The sequence below is a fragment of the Heptranchias perlo genome, chromosome 10 (genome assembly GCF_035084215.1).
Source record: "Heptranchias perlo isolate sHepPer1 chromosome 10, sHepPer1.hap1, whole genome shotgun sequence".
Taxonomy (NCBI): Eukaryota; Metazoa; Chordata; class Chondrichthyes; order Hexanchiformes; family Hexanchidae; genus Heptranchias; species Heptranchias perlo.
Window position 1 is genome coordinate 21,685,893 of NC_090334.1, and position 14,396 is coordinate 21,700,288.

General features: G+C 44.7%; 1 protein-coding gene across 4 annotated transcripts in view; it reads right to left on the minus strand.

Moving 5' to 3' along the window:
• The window catches only part of LOC137326330 (spectrin beta chain, non-erythrocytic 1-like), a 269,969-nt gene that overhangs the window by 132,299 nt on the left and 123,274 nt on the right, over positions 1-14,396 (minus strand). Inside the window, exon 1 of one of the 4 annotated variants that reach the window (XM_067991318.1) lies at positions 834-1,007. The exons of the other annotated variants lie outside the window; for them this stretch is intronic. Coding sequence (XP_067847419.1) covers positions 834-924 — 91 coding nt within the window. The 5' untranslated portion in view covers positions 925-1,007. Of the gene's footprint in view, positions 1-833; positions 1,008-14,396 lie in introns of those variants that run through there. 4 annotated transcript variants of the gene reach the window in all.

The following is a 14,396-nucleotide window of genomic DNA, read 5'->3' on the forward strand; positions in this document are numbered from 1 at the left end:
TACAGTGCAGGAAGGACCATTCGGCATATTGATTCCGCTTCTGAACATTCAGGGCTGGTGATATTCAGCACTGAATAAACAGTAAGTGGGAAAGAGCTCAGTTTGAAGGAGAACTGAACATGCAATGAACCTGGATTTCTGCAAGTTGGAATTCTGCGACTGGATCACCAACATGCTCGAAGCAGGAATATGTCCAGCTGGTGTCAGTGACTACATGCTGAACTGCTGTCGGTCCTCAGCAGCACAATGCACAGTCCAAAGTACTTGTAGTGCTGACAATCCTGGAGCTCAGCTCGCTGAAACTCTATTTATTTAATGCTTGTTCAAACTTAGGCTGTTAGAAAGTCTGAAGAACTGCTTTCTGTTTCCGAATAACTTATTATTTTGGGTATGTAATCCTTTAAGCTCATCAGTATGTAACACCTTTCACTTTTCTTTCAATTTTGTCTTTTCAACATAAGCACCACAGTTTACTAAACCTTTCTATATGTCTATCGCATGTTGCTATATATCTTAAGCATATTAGTCTTGCGTCTTCTGTCTAGAAGCCAGGATTAATGCACATCTCTTGTTGATTTAAAAAAAAAATCAATTGACAAAAAAGGCTTTATGTTCAAGTACTGCTTACTGGTTTTCTCCTAAATGACAACGTCATTCATTAAAGCTGACTTGATCTCTTTCAATTCATTTTCAGAAAGCCACACAAACAAGCTCTACACCCCTATCAGACCTCCCGAGCTCTCCGACTCTCATGCAGCTGCATAATCTTATTTCTATCATTTTACAAAGGGGCATGGGTTGCATTCAGGCAGAGATAAGAGCATCGAGTGTACCTTGTAACTGTTTGAAACGCCCATCCGTGACATTGTAAGATTTCTGATGTGATGGATTGTAACCAGGAGATATCCCTGCCAGAGTGGACATGAGTAGATTGATTCAGGCGCCAGTGCGGAGAGGAAAATTGCCTTGCTCGCTCCCAATGAGGTAGATAGGTGGACTGCACAGCCCAATTTCCACAGACTGCTCTACAGCTCGCAAAAGGCACTGCACGGCACTGATGGGTGGAGCCTTCGAGTTGATCTTTAATTTCTCTTTCCTAGATTAGCAGTCTTCCAGCTCTGCTTGAATGAGTTCCTGAGTGGTTAACATAATCCTCTGAGCCGACTGTGCTCAGTGTAGAGGCTCCATTATCAGCACTGCTCTACCTGGTGCACGCACTAGAAGAGTTGCATGTGATTTAGGCTTTTATTTGACCCGAGCCCTATGGTAATAATCGGGCTAAGTGATGTCACTTTCTGTTTGCTCACAGAGGTGTGTGGAAAAAAAAAAGTAAGGCTCCAACAATCAGGAGACAACAGATGGAATACTACAATGCAAATATTGCAGTTTGTACCAGTGTCTTTGTTTAAATGAATGCACATGTATATGAGATTTTAATGCAGCAGCCACAGAGTATAATTTTGGTTTATAACAGTAATAACAGAAATGTATACAGGGCAGTGAAACATATTCACTAATACTTGCAATTCTAAGTCACAAAACCAATATTTCTTCCAAAGACATGCAAATAATTAATGAAACCACATTAATGAGAAAATATATTTTAAAAAGTAATACACTTAGAAGGAAAGGGGAGGGAGGAAAGGAAAAGAGAGGAAGTTGTTAAATAAAGATTTTTAAATTGTGAATTTGAAATTAGGGTGCGGGATTCTAATAAACAAACAGTTAATGCAGAGGTGTTAATCCATTCACACGATAGGTGTTAAGCATTCACACGATAGTATCCCTTACTGTAATTTCAGGGCCAGTGTGTGCACGGGCAGCAGTTGTTTTGGAGAAGATTGTAAAGCAATTTTCTTGTGCTCCAATAACTCAGTGCCTGGGGAAGCTCCATAAAAGGTTTTACTGCACTGCCAGCATGGGGGAACAACAGGCCTTCAGCCGTCATGCTTGGTAGTTGCTGGAGCATTTTACTGCTTCCACCTCAGGTTTAAGCACCACCTTTATTTATAGTGATGCCAACACTGGACTATTTTGATGGCTTAGTTGGTTAACTGAGTCATCCTGGGAGAATTTCCTATGGGAGAACAATTTGGGCAGAAATGGTATGACATGGGAGATCCCAATGACTTCTCTTGCATGGTTGCTTCCAACTCAAATTTGTGATTGGCATAATTTAACTCATCAAAGAAAGCACCTGCACACTCAGAGGGCTACTTACATTTACAAAGCTGACAAGAATTTTAAACCACTGCTACTAAAGAGCTATTTAAAGAGCTACAATCACACCTGTATATCAAACAGAGGGGACTATGAGATGTTAGCAGTGGCTCAGTGGTAGCACTCTTGCCCATGGGTGAGACGGTTGTAGGTTCAAGTCCCACATCAGAGACTTGAGCACAAAATCTAGGCTGACACTTCAATGCAGTACTGAAGGAGTGTTACACTGTCAGAAATGCCGTCTTTTGGAGACATTAAACCGAGGCCCCATCTGCCCTTTCAGATGGAATTCTCCCGGTGTCGTGGCCAATATTTATCCCTCAACCAACATCACAAAAAACAAATTATCTGGTCATTAACACACTGCTATTTGTGGGAGCTTGCTGTGCACAAATTTACTGCCCCGTTTCCTACATTACAACAGTGAATACACTTCAAAAGTACTTCACTGGCTGCAAGGCACTTCAGGACGTCCTGAAAGGCGCTATATAAAAGCAAGTCTTTCTTTCTTTTGATGAAGCTGTACTCTTCAAGTATAACTGCACACCCAGATACACAGAAACTGCCCTTGAAATCATGCTGGATTAAGTAAAGCTGAGAAGGACTGTCCTTTTTGACAGTGAAGGGTAGCCTGCCTGGAAGAGTAGTCCAAAATACCTGGTAGAAGATTGCTAACAAGGTGAAAGCTGTCAACAATATCAGAGAATCTGGTTGCAAATAAGGAAGAACCTAGCAGACCTGAGTTTCTTATATCAAGGAGCTGTCCCAAGTATGCCTGTTACAAAGTATTTTCGTACAACCTGTTACTATTTTACTGCTGCCCCATAAAAACACTGAGACTGCCAGAACTGAAACTCTTGCCACACTGCCATCTCAAAAGGGCTTAATACAGCAAATCCTTCCAGCATCATCAAGCTGCATGATGCATGCTTATTTACTTACACATATGAAGGGCTGCAGGATGGGCATGCTTGCATTACTGCATATGCTCTTGAAACTTGCAACATCTGAAGACTACTTGTCTGCCTGCAGGCCAAGATGGCACATAACAGAAAGGAGCAAACCTGAATTGGAGGAGAGCCCCAAAATTTTACACCTTTGACTCCCTTCAAAAAGTGAACATCATAGGCCTTGGGAGCATAAACTGAGTGGGCAAAGTGAAACCAGAGGCCTCAACAAAGCTAAAGGCTAATACCAACCTGCTTTTGTTATGTTTCCTTCCTGTTACTTACTTAGAGACCAGCATACAGTCAAGAATAAAATCATCACACTTAGAATATTACAGTGCAATCACTGTTTTGGGGATGTCTTGTAACCAGCATTGTAACGCATTTTTCTGTTTTGTTGACCTGGAAGTACATATGACAGCACAACTGGTGGCTTATAACATCCTGCACCATTCTCACCAACTGATTCAAGCATCAGCACAACTATATCTAAACCTGAGAACATAGAGAGTGAACTTGAAGAGGTAGTACCAGGTAAGTCACAGTGAGGAGGAGCAAGCGATAGTGGCAGTGAAGGAGCAGGAAACGATTAGCGGGCCAGTTCGCTTCTTCTTTAGCTGCAATGTCTAGGGATTCAGACCTCGTAGAACCTACTTACAAAAGCAGATTGCTGTCTGAGAAGGATGGTCCATAGATGTCACTTGAGTCCATCCAAAATACATGGCTGTTGCGAGTCAGTGGGGCAGGACAATGCATCGATCATTCATTTGACACACCGATCGACAACAAATTGGCTGATGTTGAGGATGGCCCCTGTGCTAGCCTGGAAGCAGATGGAGGGTGGAAGCATAAATTGATGGTCATCTTGACTGTCACTCGCAATCCTGTCCCCACACTAGGGTTTGATCTTCTTGAAGCAGACTGCAAAGGTCTGTAACCAAGCTTACGTATGCAGTTCTCCTCCATGATTGCCGGACAGCTGTGCATGAGCCTTTAAATAAAGCTAGTCGCATAATGGCAGATGTAGCCAATCTACCTCCGATATCAACGGATCTTTCTGGCAAGCTTCCCTTGTTTGTTCTTCTTCATTCTTGTCAATGAAATCCTGTGGGAGGAGAGCGCTGAAAACAATCTGCGTAGCTTGCAATCAATTGAGAGCAAAAATTATAAAAGTAAGATAACTATAAGAGATTCTTCCCAACAGGAAATAATCTTGTTATTCTTTAACATCCATTTTAAATTAGCAAGCTTAATGTCCCAGAGGAGCATGGCAGGAAAACAGGACTTTTAGTGGCTGCCCATTGTCTGCTCATTTGCATCAAATTTGACTTTGCAATGAAGTTCTTGCAAATTTTTACATGTGAGAAAGCACATCAGCAGGCAACAAAGTCAAGAAAATTATGCAATACATGGAGGTGGAGGAGATGATAAGTATAGTACTTGCATATTGTTAACTGAATATTTGATGGCCCCCCAGTGGGAGTAAACATATTCCAGCAATTACATTTCTCTTGCATTCTTGTTATTCTTTGATGGAATGTTCGAGAATAATAGCAGTTAGTTATAGCCGCACTAATTTTCAACGTTTCTTCGGACAGTGGTGACAAGGATAAAGGGCAACACATTGTTAAAAAGATTGAATATTGGACATCTTTGTTACTGAGGCAGTGGTCTACCTCATCACTGATTTTTTTTTACCATTTTGGCATTACTTGGAAAAATTGAAGAGTATCAAATAGGGTCTAGCTGAAGTGAGTATGTGCCTGATGATCCTGAAATACAAAAGGCACAGCAACTATTCTGAAGAGTAAGAAGCATCCTGAACAAGCTCATACCACAGATGATTCAACAATTAATGAAGCAGATTCAGGAACTGACAATTGATAATAAGGAAATAGTTATTACCACTCCTCAGAAAGCTCAGAAATATGTTTTGCCTATTCCCATGTGTAATGAACCGACCACCTCCCAGGATGTTGTTCGTGCTCCTGATTCTGGTGTGAACTCTGCAGGGTGTTCTCTGAAGAAACCTAACAGAGTTGAAACCAAACCTGAGAAGTTACTGCTCCTGTTTCAACTTTCCCATTGTCAATCCTACTCAAAGATATCTACAAAGGTCAAGGAATCCTCCAAATCATTTGGACTTTTGATAGTTATGATTGCAGTGATTTCCATTATGTACCTCGTGTTGGCATAACCCATCTCTCCTGTGTACTACCGGGAGATTGCTGTGGCTACTTTTTTATCATGTGACTGTCAGGTGTAGTTGCTGAATTTCTTCACTTAATGTTTCTTAGCTGTTAACCAGGCTCATTCTTGCAGATGATTATTTTCACCTTGTAATTCTGAGGGGGAAAAGTGCTATGTATGGTACCTGCATATTGTTAACTGAACACTAGGTAGCCACCTGACAGAAGTAAGCACCTTGTAGCAATTACATTTCTCTTTTGTTATTCTTTGATGAGAATGTTCTAGAGGATCTGGAAATAAAAGCAGTTAGTAATTGCCACACTAATTTTGAGTGTTTCGTTGGACATAACAGGAGGGAGGTCGGCAAGATCCCAAAGTCTTGAATTTCTAGCCATCATTCACTCAGTTGGCAGGAATTTCTAAGCTATACTGAATGGTAAGAGCCAAGGCTTCATCAATAGTCTGTGCTCGGTTCATTGATCTCAACCAGAGCCGCATAAGGGAGACTTCGACTGATCTTAAAGCACAGAGAGTCAGGGAGACAAACCCTGTTGGAAGTGCACACATGCAGAAGTCAAGTGAGGGCAGATTCAGGCTCAACCACGATGCCCATGGTGGAATATCTTGCTGACACTCACTTTTTGGGTCATATATGAAGCATGGTCATTTGGGTAAGGTACTGGATGATGATTGGCAACCATGGACCTAAATGCTAGCCAAAGAGCAACACCTTCAAGAGAGAAATAGTGAAGAGGGGAAAATTGGTAGAATAAAGGAAGAAGAAGAAATAATATTTAAAATCTAGTGGTGCCAAGACCAAAGGTAGGACCCCAGTTTGCACCTCCATTGTTTGGGAAACTCCCCTTCCAGCGGGTCTTCTAGAAACCAGAGGGAATAATGTAACATTTACAATCGATGCATTAGAGGCAGATATCCATACTGTGGGCGAGGCACAAAACAACACTCCAATCTGGGACTGCAGGGCATGAAATTCAGGAATCGCACGTAAAACGTTCCAGCTTTGTTTTCATGGTGGGTAATTTGAACTTTTGCTGACAGGGTAAAACAAGCAATATCGGATCGGCAACCTGTTATACACCTCTCCCAATATTATTTTCATTTGGAAACGATAAAACAGAAGAGGTGTATCATGGGTGGCCAATGCAATATTGCCCATTTTAAATTATCACCAAAAGATAAAATTACCCCCATGATGTGCAATGCTATTTGAACCTGCTGGTTGGATTTCTATTCTTGTCAATTCTACAATATATCGAAATGTTTTGATCCACTTAGATCAGATAAAACTTTATGAAGTATATGGTTTAATTTAAAGCTGATCATTTGTGACAGTTAATTAAAACATCACTATGAGTGGATAAGTAAGCAGGAGCCAGCTGCTTATGAAGAATGAGGGTGATGGGGGTCGGTCAGTGCAGAGCAGCTTCAAGAGTCTGTGCCAAGTGGTAGGATATGGACTTGTACGTGTAATTTGCAAAATGATGAGTTCCTTGACCATTTCAGCCATGCTGACCAGGAGGAAGCCAGAGAGTGGAATGAAATATAGGAGGCCAGTTTCCCAGGACTGTTCTCACGTTGGTGGCTGCAGAGCAGCATTGACAGAGGCAAACAGGTCTCAAGCTGGTGGTCTTAGCTGTAGATGGCGCTCAGCATAGAGAAATGAAGAGCAAATGTGAAATATCCATTTTTTTCAGGTAAGAACATTGGGTACAGGATAACACAAAATCATAACACAAATCTGAAAATAAAGAGGAAAAATTATAGGAAAAGCGCCAATCAACATGCTATGATGTACAACTATTCAGACATTGCTGTAACCATGTCATAAGGTTATAATACAATCAGAGGCTCTGGTAAAGTTGAAGATCAAATCATCAGAGCTCTCAAAATGGTATTTCAAAGTGGAACACAAAAAAGAGCATACTTTTTAAAAGTGTGAGATATTCTACACAGGTACGTTTTTGGTTTGAGAAATTCACTATGACTGCGGTTACGATGATCAGTTTGGGTCAGCTACCTTTGATTTACAGTGGTTTATCTGGATCACATGGCAGAGAAATGGGGTTATACAGAACAGAAAATACCAGACACTGTGGTATCATATAACAGGGAGAGATGGCTTAATGAAGAATGAAATTTCCCACTTCACCAGTATATATACTTATAAAGGACATGTCCCATTGAATTAGCTCACAACTGTTAATGCTTCATGAAAAGTATTACATGATGCTACTTGATCATCAGTATCCACAAGAATACAATTGCACAAATTAAATTTCACATATCAACTCCATCTCAAATGATTATTGCAACAGATACATGACAATGATTTCCATATCGAAAATGGTTCTAAACCTCTTGATATTCACTCTCAATTTATAAAGTTACTTGAATCATGGGGTATTATAGTCAATCCAATGCTATTCTCACCCAGCATATAAATAATCTATCGTTTAATTTCTTCTGCGACTGATTCCCACCTTTTCCCAGGTCTGAAACCAGGGAAAATATATGGCACTGTCCCATGTTTTGCAGGTCAGATTTTGATCTTCTGCAACCACAATTGCTATTGTGTCATATTTACTTACACTGAGACAGGATCAGGTAACAGGAAAGCAATGTGACCTGATGTGTTATGTGATCCGTTATCAAGGCAATTACGCATAGAGTTACAAATGAGAGTGATTAATATGATTACATTTTATTCCAGGGTTAAACTAGATTTCAATTGCAGTTCACTTTTTGGTCTTACAGTAATCACAATACATCACAACTAAAAAAAAACTATATTGAATGACAGATGAAAATACCACTGAAATTATACAGATTGAAGGCAGACAATGACTGTAACGTAATCAATAAAGAAAGATGAAGAATCTGTAGCTTAATACAGAAAATGGAACACGATGTTAGGTACCAATGCATCAAGGTGGTCCAGATAACATCATAAGCCACAAGTGCAAAGCTCATGTAGTTTATGAACATCTCCCAACCCCTGAGAATCACAGAGAGGAGGAGGAGGAAGGCAACCATCAGGTCAAGTACTGTTCCCAATGGAAGAGGCCACCATTGATGTAGTGGCCAGAAGGCGGGTCAGGAGTGTCGCATCTGGCGAGTTGGAGGCGATGTTCTGCAGGCTGTTCGGCCATCTTACTTTCCTTTTCTCTTCTCATTGAACTCTCTCCCTCACACACTCTGCGTGGCAATCTGGTGCTGCTTTGATCTGTCACTCATCTTTTTCTGCTAACCCATGTCACTAACTGCGAGCCCTCGTCACTCGCTTCTCTTTCCAGGTCTATCACAAGTCAAAAGCCCAGTCGGAGCAGAGCAAGAAAAGGACAGTCCTCTTGAAGGTACACCGTCACCATGCATCAGGATCATTTAGCCAGCTGTGCTGAGGAATATGTTCCATTTAGCTTCGAGTAGTTTAACATTTACTTGTAACTGCCAGAAGCTAAGAAAAGCTACAGAGCAAATTTCAAAAGCTCGACCAAGGTAAAATTAATATTGAGTGCTTTTAAAAAATACACAAGGAAGGCATGTGTGTGTGTGTGTGTGTGTGTGTGTGTGTGTGTGTGTGTGCTTTCATGTGTATATGTGAGAGAGAGATTGAGAGAGAGAACAGGTAATTCAAAGGGGAAGAGATAGGAGTAGCAATGGCAACAGCAAGTCTCCCCACATAGTAGAAGTTTGTGGCTTGTAGCTTCAGGAAGCCAGATTATTGCAACCATGCTGCTGATCTGTACGCTGGTATCTGGAGGATTCAACCCCTACCCCCACTACACTGCTGAGCTAAAGACTGCATCTTGATGGAAAGAAGGGAAGGGAAGTTCACTGCCTCCCACTCCCTTGCACAGAGATAAAAATTAGAGCCCGGTTGGGAAAATGCCAGTTAACCTAATCCCCAGCACCAACACCCGTTGACATTGAAACCTGACATGAATGTCCGTCCCCCAACAAAGTAGCTTGCTGGCCTATCCCTCCCTCCACCCACTGAGGTAATCTCCGTGCCTTTGGTCCCCTCTGTCACCATCCTCCACTCCTCTTCCGCCATCCTCCTCCTCTCTCCCTTCCCCCTCACACCGATTCGATCTCCCTCACCCCTCCCCTTCTCTCTCCCTTTCCCACCTTGATCCAATTATCTCCCCCACCCGCTAACCCTGCTGGATCTGAATTCTGCACTGGTCTTGATTCCCCATGTGTAACTTCATTTATAAAGTTCCTGGGAGTGTCTTTACTCTAGTTTAGGTCAGTAGGTTTTTTTGACAAGAGGTGTTCTTGTGGTGGGCACAGGTGTGTGTGATCAATGTCTACGATGAAATCCATTCTGAAGGTTAGAAGTAATAGCTGCAAGTTTATTATAGGTTGCACATTAGGGCAATATTATGAAGCCATAAAAATTATACAATTTCTCTTAAAAAGTAAACTAAAAAACCCCAATGAAGGTGAGAATGATAAAGCAAAAAAATCCAGGATATTGCTGGATGGTGGTGTTTGTCGACAATTCTTTTGGCAGCGCCAAAGTCCAGTGTGGCAACAGTAACACTTGCACTGTTGGGTTTCTGACTGTCTTTTTCACAAGTGAAGGAAAGCTTATAACATGCTGTTGACATATTGGGCTCGATTTTAAAAGGGCGGCAGCGGGGGAGGGCGTCAATGGGCGCGCAGCAAACCCGATAATAAAAACTTATCGTTCCCCACGTGATCGCGACTTAATTAGTGCCCCTTAACCTTGTTTCCGGGTTTGCCGTCCGAAAGCTGCGCAGTGGACAGACTGCGCACCCGCATGACAGACTGTCAGCAGGAGCGCCGACATTTAAAGAGCCATTCCTCCAATGGATTTTGCTGGAGCAAAGAGCAAGAAGACCCAATGAAGCAGCACAGGGGCAAGGCTGCTCCAAGATTCAGCGATGCCTCACTTTACCTACTACTGGCCGGGGTGAGGAGGAGGAAGGGACTATTTTACCCAGCTGACAGGAGAAAGCGCCCTGCCACTGCCACCAAGAAGGCCTGGCTTGAGGTGGCAGAGGAGGTCACCAGCAGTAGCAACATCTGCCGCACTTGGGTCCAGTGCAGGAAGAGTTTCAATGACCTAACTAGGTCAGCAAAAGTGAGTACACTTACTGATTCTCCTGCATTCAGTGTTGCACATCATCCCTCCCCCCGCCAACTCATTCTGCACTGCCAAGATTACTCCATCACATCACTCCTCAAACACACTTAAGGCTCATCCTCAACTTACCTGAACTTCCTCACCTCCCCATTTGTGACTCCACCACTACCACTCACTCCAATCCTAATCCAATGTGATGTCTCTGTCTCATACTCAACCTCTGATGCATTTCTTTCCAGGTCAGTCTCGCCCAAAGCAATGCTTTCATCGGTTGGCCACTTCACCACCACTCACTCACACGTCTGTACTTTCAGCCCTTCTAGGAGGAAAGCGCAAAATGCACGCGAGAGGGCGAGGGCTGGAGTGGGGGGGCCACAATAAATAGTGGTCCTCACAGAGGCGGAGCAGGAGGCTCTGCAGATCAGCTGCACCCCTGAGTGCCTGTCCGTCAGGGACGCCGAGGCTTCCACCCCACAAACTTCTGGTGAAACAACTTTAACATTCATCTCACACTAGATGAATTGATATCAACAATGCTTGGCATGTTGAACACCTCAGTATGCTCATCGCAACATGACACATCTGTGGTGATGCTTAATATTGCCTTCTGTTCTCTTTTTTTCATTTGTTCATGGGATGTGGGCGTCGCTGGCAAGGCCAGCATTTATTGCCCATCGCTAACTGCCCTTGAGAAGGTGGTGGTGAGCCGCCTTCTTGAACTGCTGCAGTCCGTGTGGTGAAGGTTCTCCCACAGTGCTCTTAGGAAGGCAGTTCCAGGATTTTGACCCAGCGACGATGAAGGAAAGGCGATATATTTCCAAGCCCAGCATCGGTGAGCAGGTTATTGGTGAGTAAGTGCCGCTTGATAGCACTGTCGACGACACCTTCCATCACTTTGCTGATGATTGAGAATAGACTGATGGGGCGGTAATTGGCCGGATTGGATTTGTCCTGCTTTTTGTGGACAGGACATTACAGGCCCTTCAACGACCGCAGTGATGGCAGAGGGCGATTCCTCAGAGGAGCTCCTGGCTTTTGAGGGCGTAGCATCACATCTTAGTGAGACGTCCACCAGCGCAGATACTCACACCTCGGTGGGTCCTAGTAGTCAATTAGTTGGGTTGGCACCTGGTGAGTCACCAAACACAAGTGAGCACGAGCAGACACTGGTGGCAGGGGCAGCTGTGGAGAGTCCACGTCGGTGGGCGCACTCCTCTCCAGGCTCTGCTCAGTTGGATGCAGATGCCGAACTCCGGGGGCCATCCTTTAAAAGGAGAATGATCGAGGGACAACAGCACATTTGAGAGGTACTGGAATAGGTGCCATGCACACTCTCCACAAAAGCGCAGAGGATGGAGAAGTCCATTTCCTGCATTGGTGGAATGGTGGCACAGGAACAGGGGGGAAATCTCTGAGATAGTGTCACAGGGATGTGAGGGAATCTCAGAGAGTGTCAGGGACGTGAGCAACTGTCTGGGATAGTGACACACGTAACTGCTGAAATGTTTGAGATAGTGTCGCAGGTCCACAAAAAGCAGGACAAATCTAATCTGGCCAATTACCGCCCCATCAGTCTACTCTCAATCATCAGCAAAGTGATGGAAGGTGTCGTCGACAGTGCTATCAGCAGCACTTACTCACCAATAACCTGCCCACCGATGCTCAGTTTGGGTTCCGCCAGGACCACTCGGCTCCAGATCTCATTACAGCCTTTGTCCAAACATGGACAAAAGAGCTGAATTCCAGAGGTGAGGTGAGAGTGACTGCCTTTGACATCAAGGCAGTATTTGACCGAGTGTGGCACCAAAGAGCCCTAGTAAAATTGAAGTCAATGGGAATCAGGGGGAAAACTCTCCAGTGGCTGGAGTCATACCTAGCACAAAGGACGATGGAAGTGGTTGTTGGAGGCCAATCATCTCAGTCCCAGGACATTGCTGCAGGAGTTCCTCAGGGCAGTGTCCTTGGCCCAACCATCTTCAGCTGCTTCATCAGTGACCTTCCCTCCATCATAAGGTCAGAAATGTGGATGTTCGCTGATGATTGCACAGTGTTCAGTTCAATTCGCAATCCCTCAAATAATGAAGCAGTCCGAGCCCGCATGCAGCAAGACTTGGACAACATCCAGGCTTGGGCTCATAAGTGGCAAGTAACATTCAAGCCAGACAAGTGCCAGGCAATGACCATCTCCAACAAGAGAGAGTCTAACCACCTCCCCTTCACATTCAATGGCATTACCACTGCCGAATCCCCCACCATCAACATCCTGGGGGTCACCATGGACCAGAAACTGAACTGGACCAGCCATATCAATACTGTGGCTACAAGAGCAGGTCAGAGGCTGGGTATTCTGCAACGAGTGACTCACCTCCTGACTCCCCAAAGCCTTTCCACCATCTACAAGGCACAAGTCAGGAGTGTGATTGGATGCCTGGATGAGTGCAGCTCCAACAACACTCAAGAAGCTCAACACCATCCAGGAAAAAGCAGCCCGCTTGATTAGCACACCATCCACCACCCGAAACATTCACTCCCTTCACCACCGGCGCACAGTGGCTGCAGTGTGTACCATCCACAGGATGCACTGCAGCAACTTGCCAAGGCTTCTTCAACAGCACCTCCCAAACCCGCGACCTCCACCACCTAGAAGGACAAGAGCAGCAGGTACATAGGGACAACAACACCTGCACGTTCCCCTCCAAGTAACACACCATCCCGACTTGGAAATATATCGCCATTCCTTCATCGTCACTGCGTCAAAATCCTGGAACTCCCTTCCTAACAGCACTGTGGGAGAACCTTCACCACACGGACTGCAGCGGTTCAAGAAGGCGGCTCACCACCACCTTCTCGAGGGCAATTAGGGATGGGCAATAAATGCCGGTCTCGCCAGCGACGGCCACATCCAATGAACGAATAAAAAAAAAAGGTAACTGCGGAAATGTCTGAGATAGTGTTGCAGGTAATTGAGAGAAGGCTGGCCTCCATTGAGCTTCAAGCACGGCTCACAAATGGGTCCATTCAGGCCCTGACAACGGCCGTTCGGACTCACGGTGAACAACATTCTGCCGCCTTAAACAGGGAGACAGAAACTTTACAACTGGGCTCCCGAGGCATCATACATGTCCTCCAAACTGTTCTCCAGAAGGGCGGTAGGAGTGATGTGGGTCTGGTCCAGGAGACAGATGATGGTGAAAGGGGACATGGAAGTGGGGACGCCACTCAAAGTGCTCCCATGTCTCACCCGTTGCCCCCCCCCCCCACCTCAACCAGTACCCGCAATGCTGCCTCCTCTCCAGGTGGCCGAGTCTGCCCCTGCACAGGTGCAGGTGAAGCAGTCTTTGGAGGGGCCCTCATGGGCACCGAAACCCAGAGGGCATAGGCTGAAAGCATCTAAGCAGTCTTGCCATGGACATGAGCAACCTGCCACTACCTCTGCTGCAGCCATAGGGGATGCACCACATAGAAGCGGTAGGAAAAGAAAGGCTAAGGATTTGTGATCATTAAGAGTATGCACAAGATATCTGACAGACTGTCATGTTTTTCATTTATATTTGTTTTTTTATTAAAGTCACATTAAATGTTGTCATTCTCACCACTACTGCCACGTCTTGCCCATTCTTGACTGGCTTTTGTGATAGTGCCCTTTCATGTGCTTCATCATGAACAGTGACATTTGATGCCACCCAGTGGGTCATTTTACAGTGGGTGTACGTGTGGTTGCAGGACTGTTTTGTGCCGGGGGGGGGAGGGGGGGGGGGGTGTGCGGCGGGGGACGGTGGCTGGTGTTGGCGCTGCTCTTTCCAGGTGGTCTGAGGACAGGACTCTTCTCACTTTCTGATTTTAGAAGAACTGTTCACATATGAATGACTCCCTGGCCTCACAAGCAGCCAGGTGAGCCGCTGCTC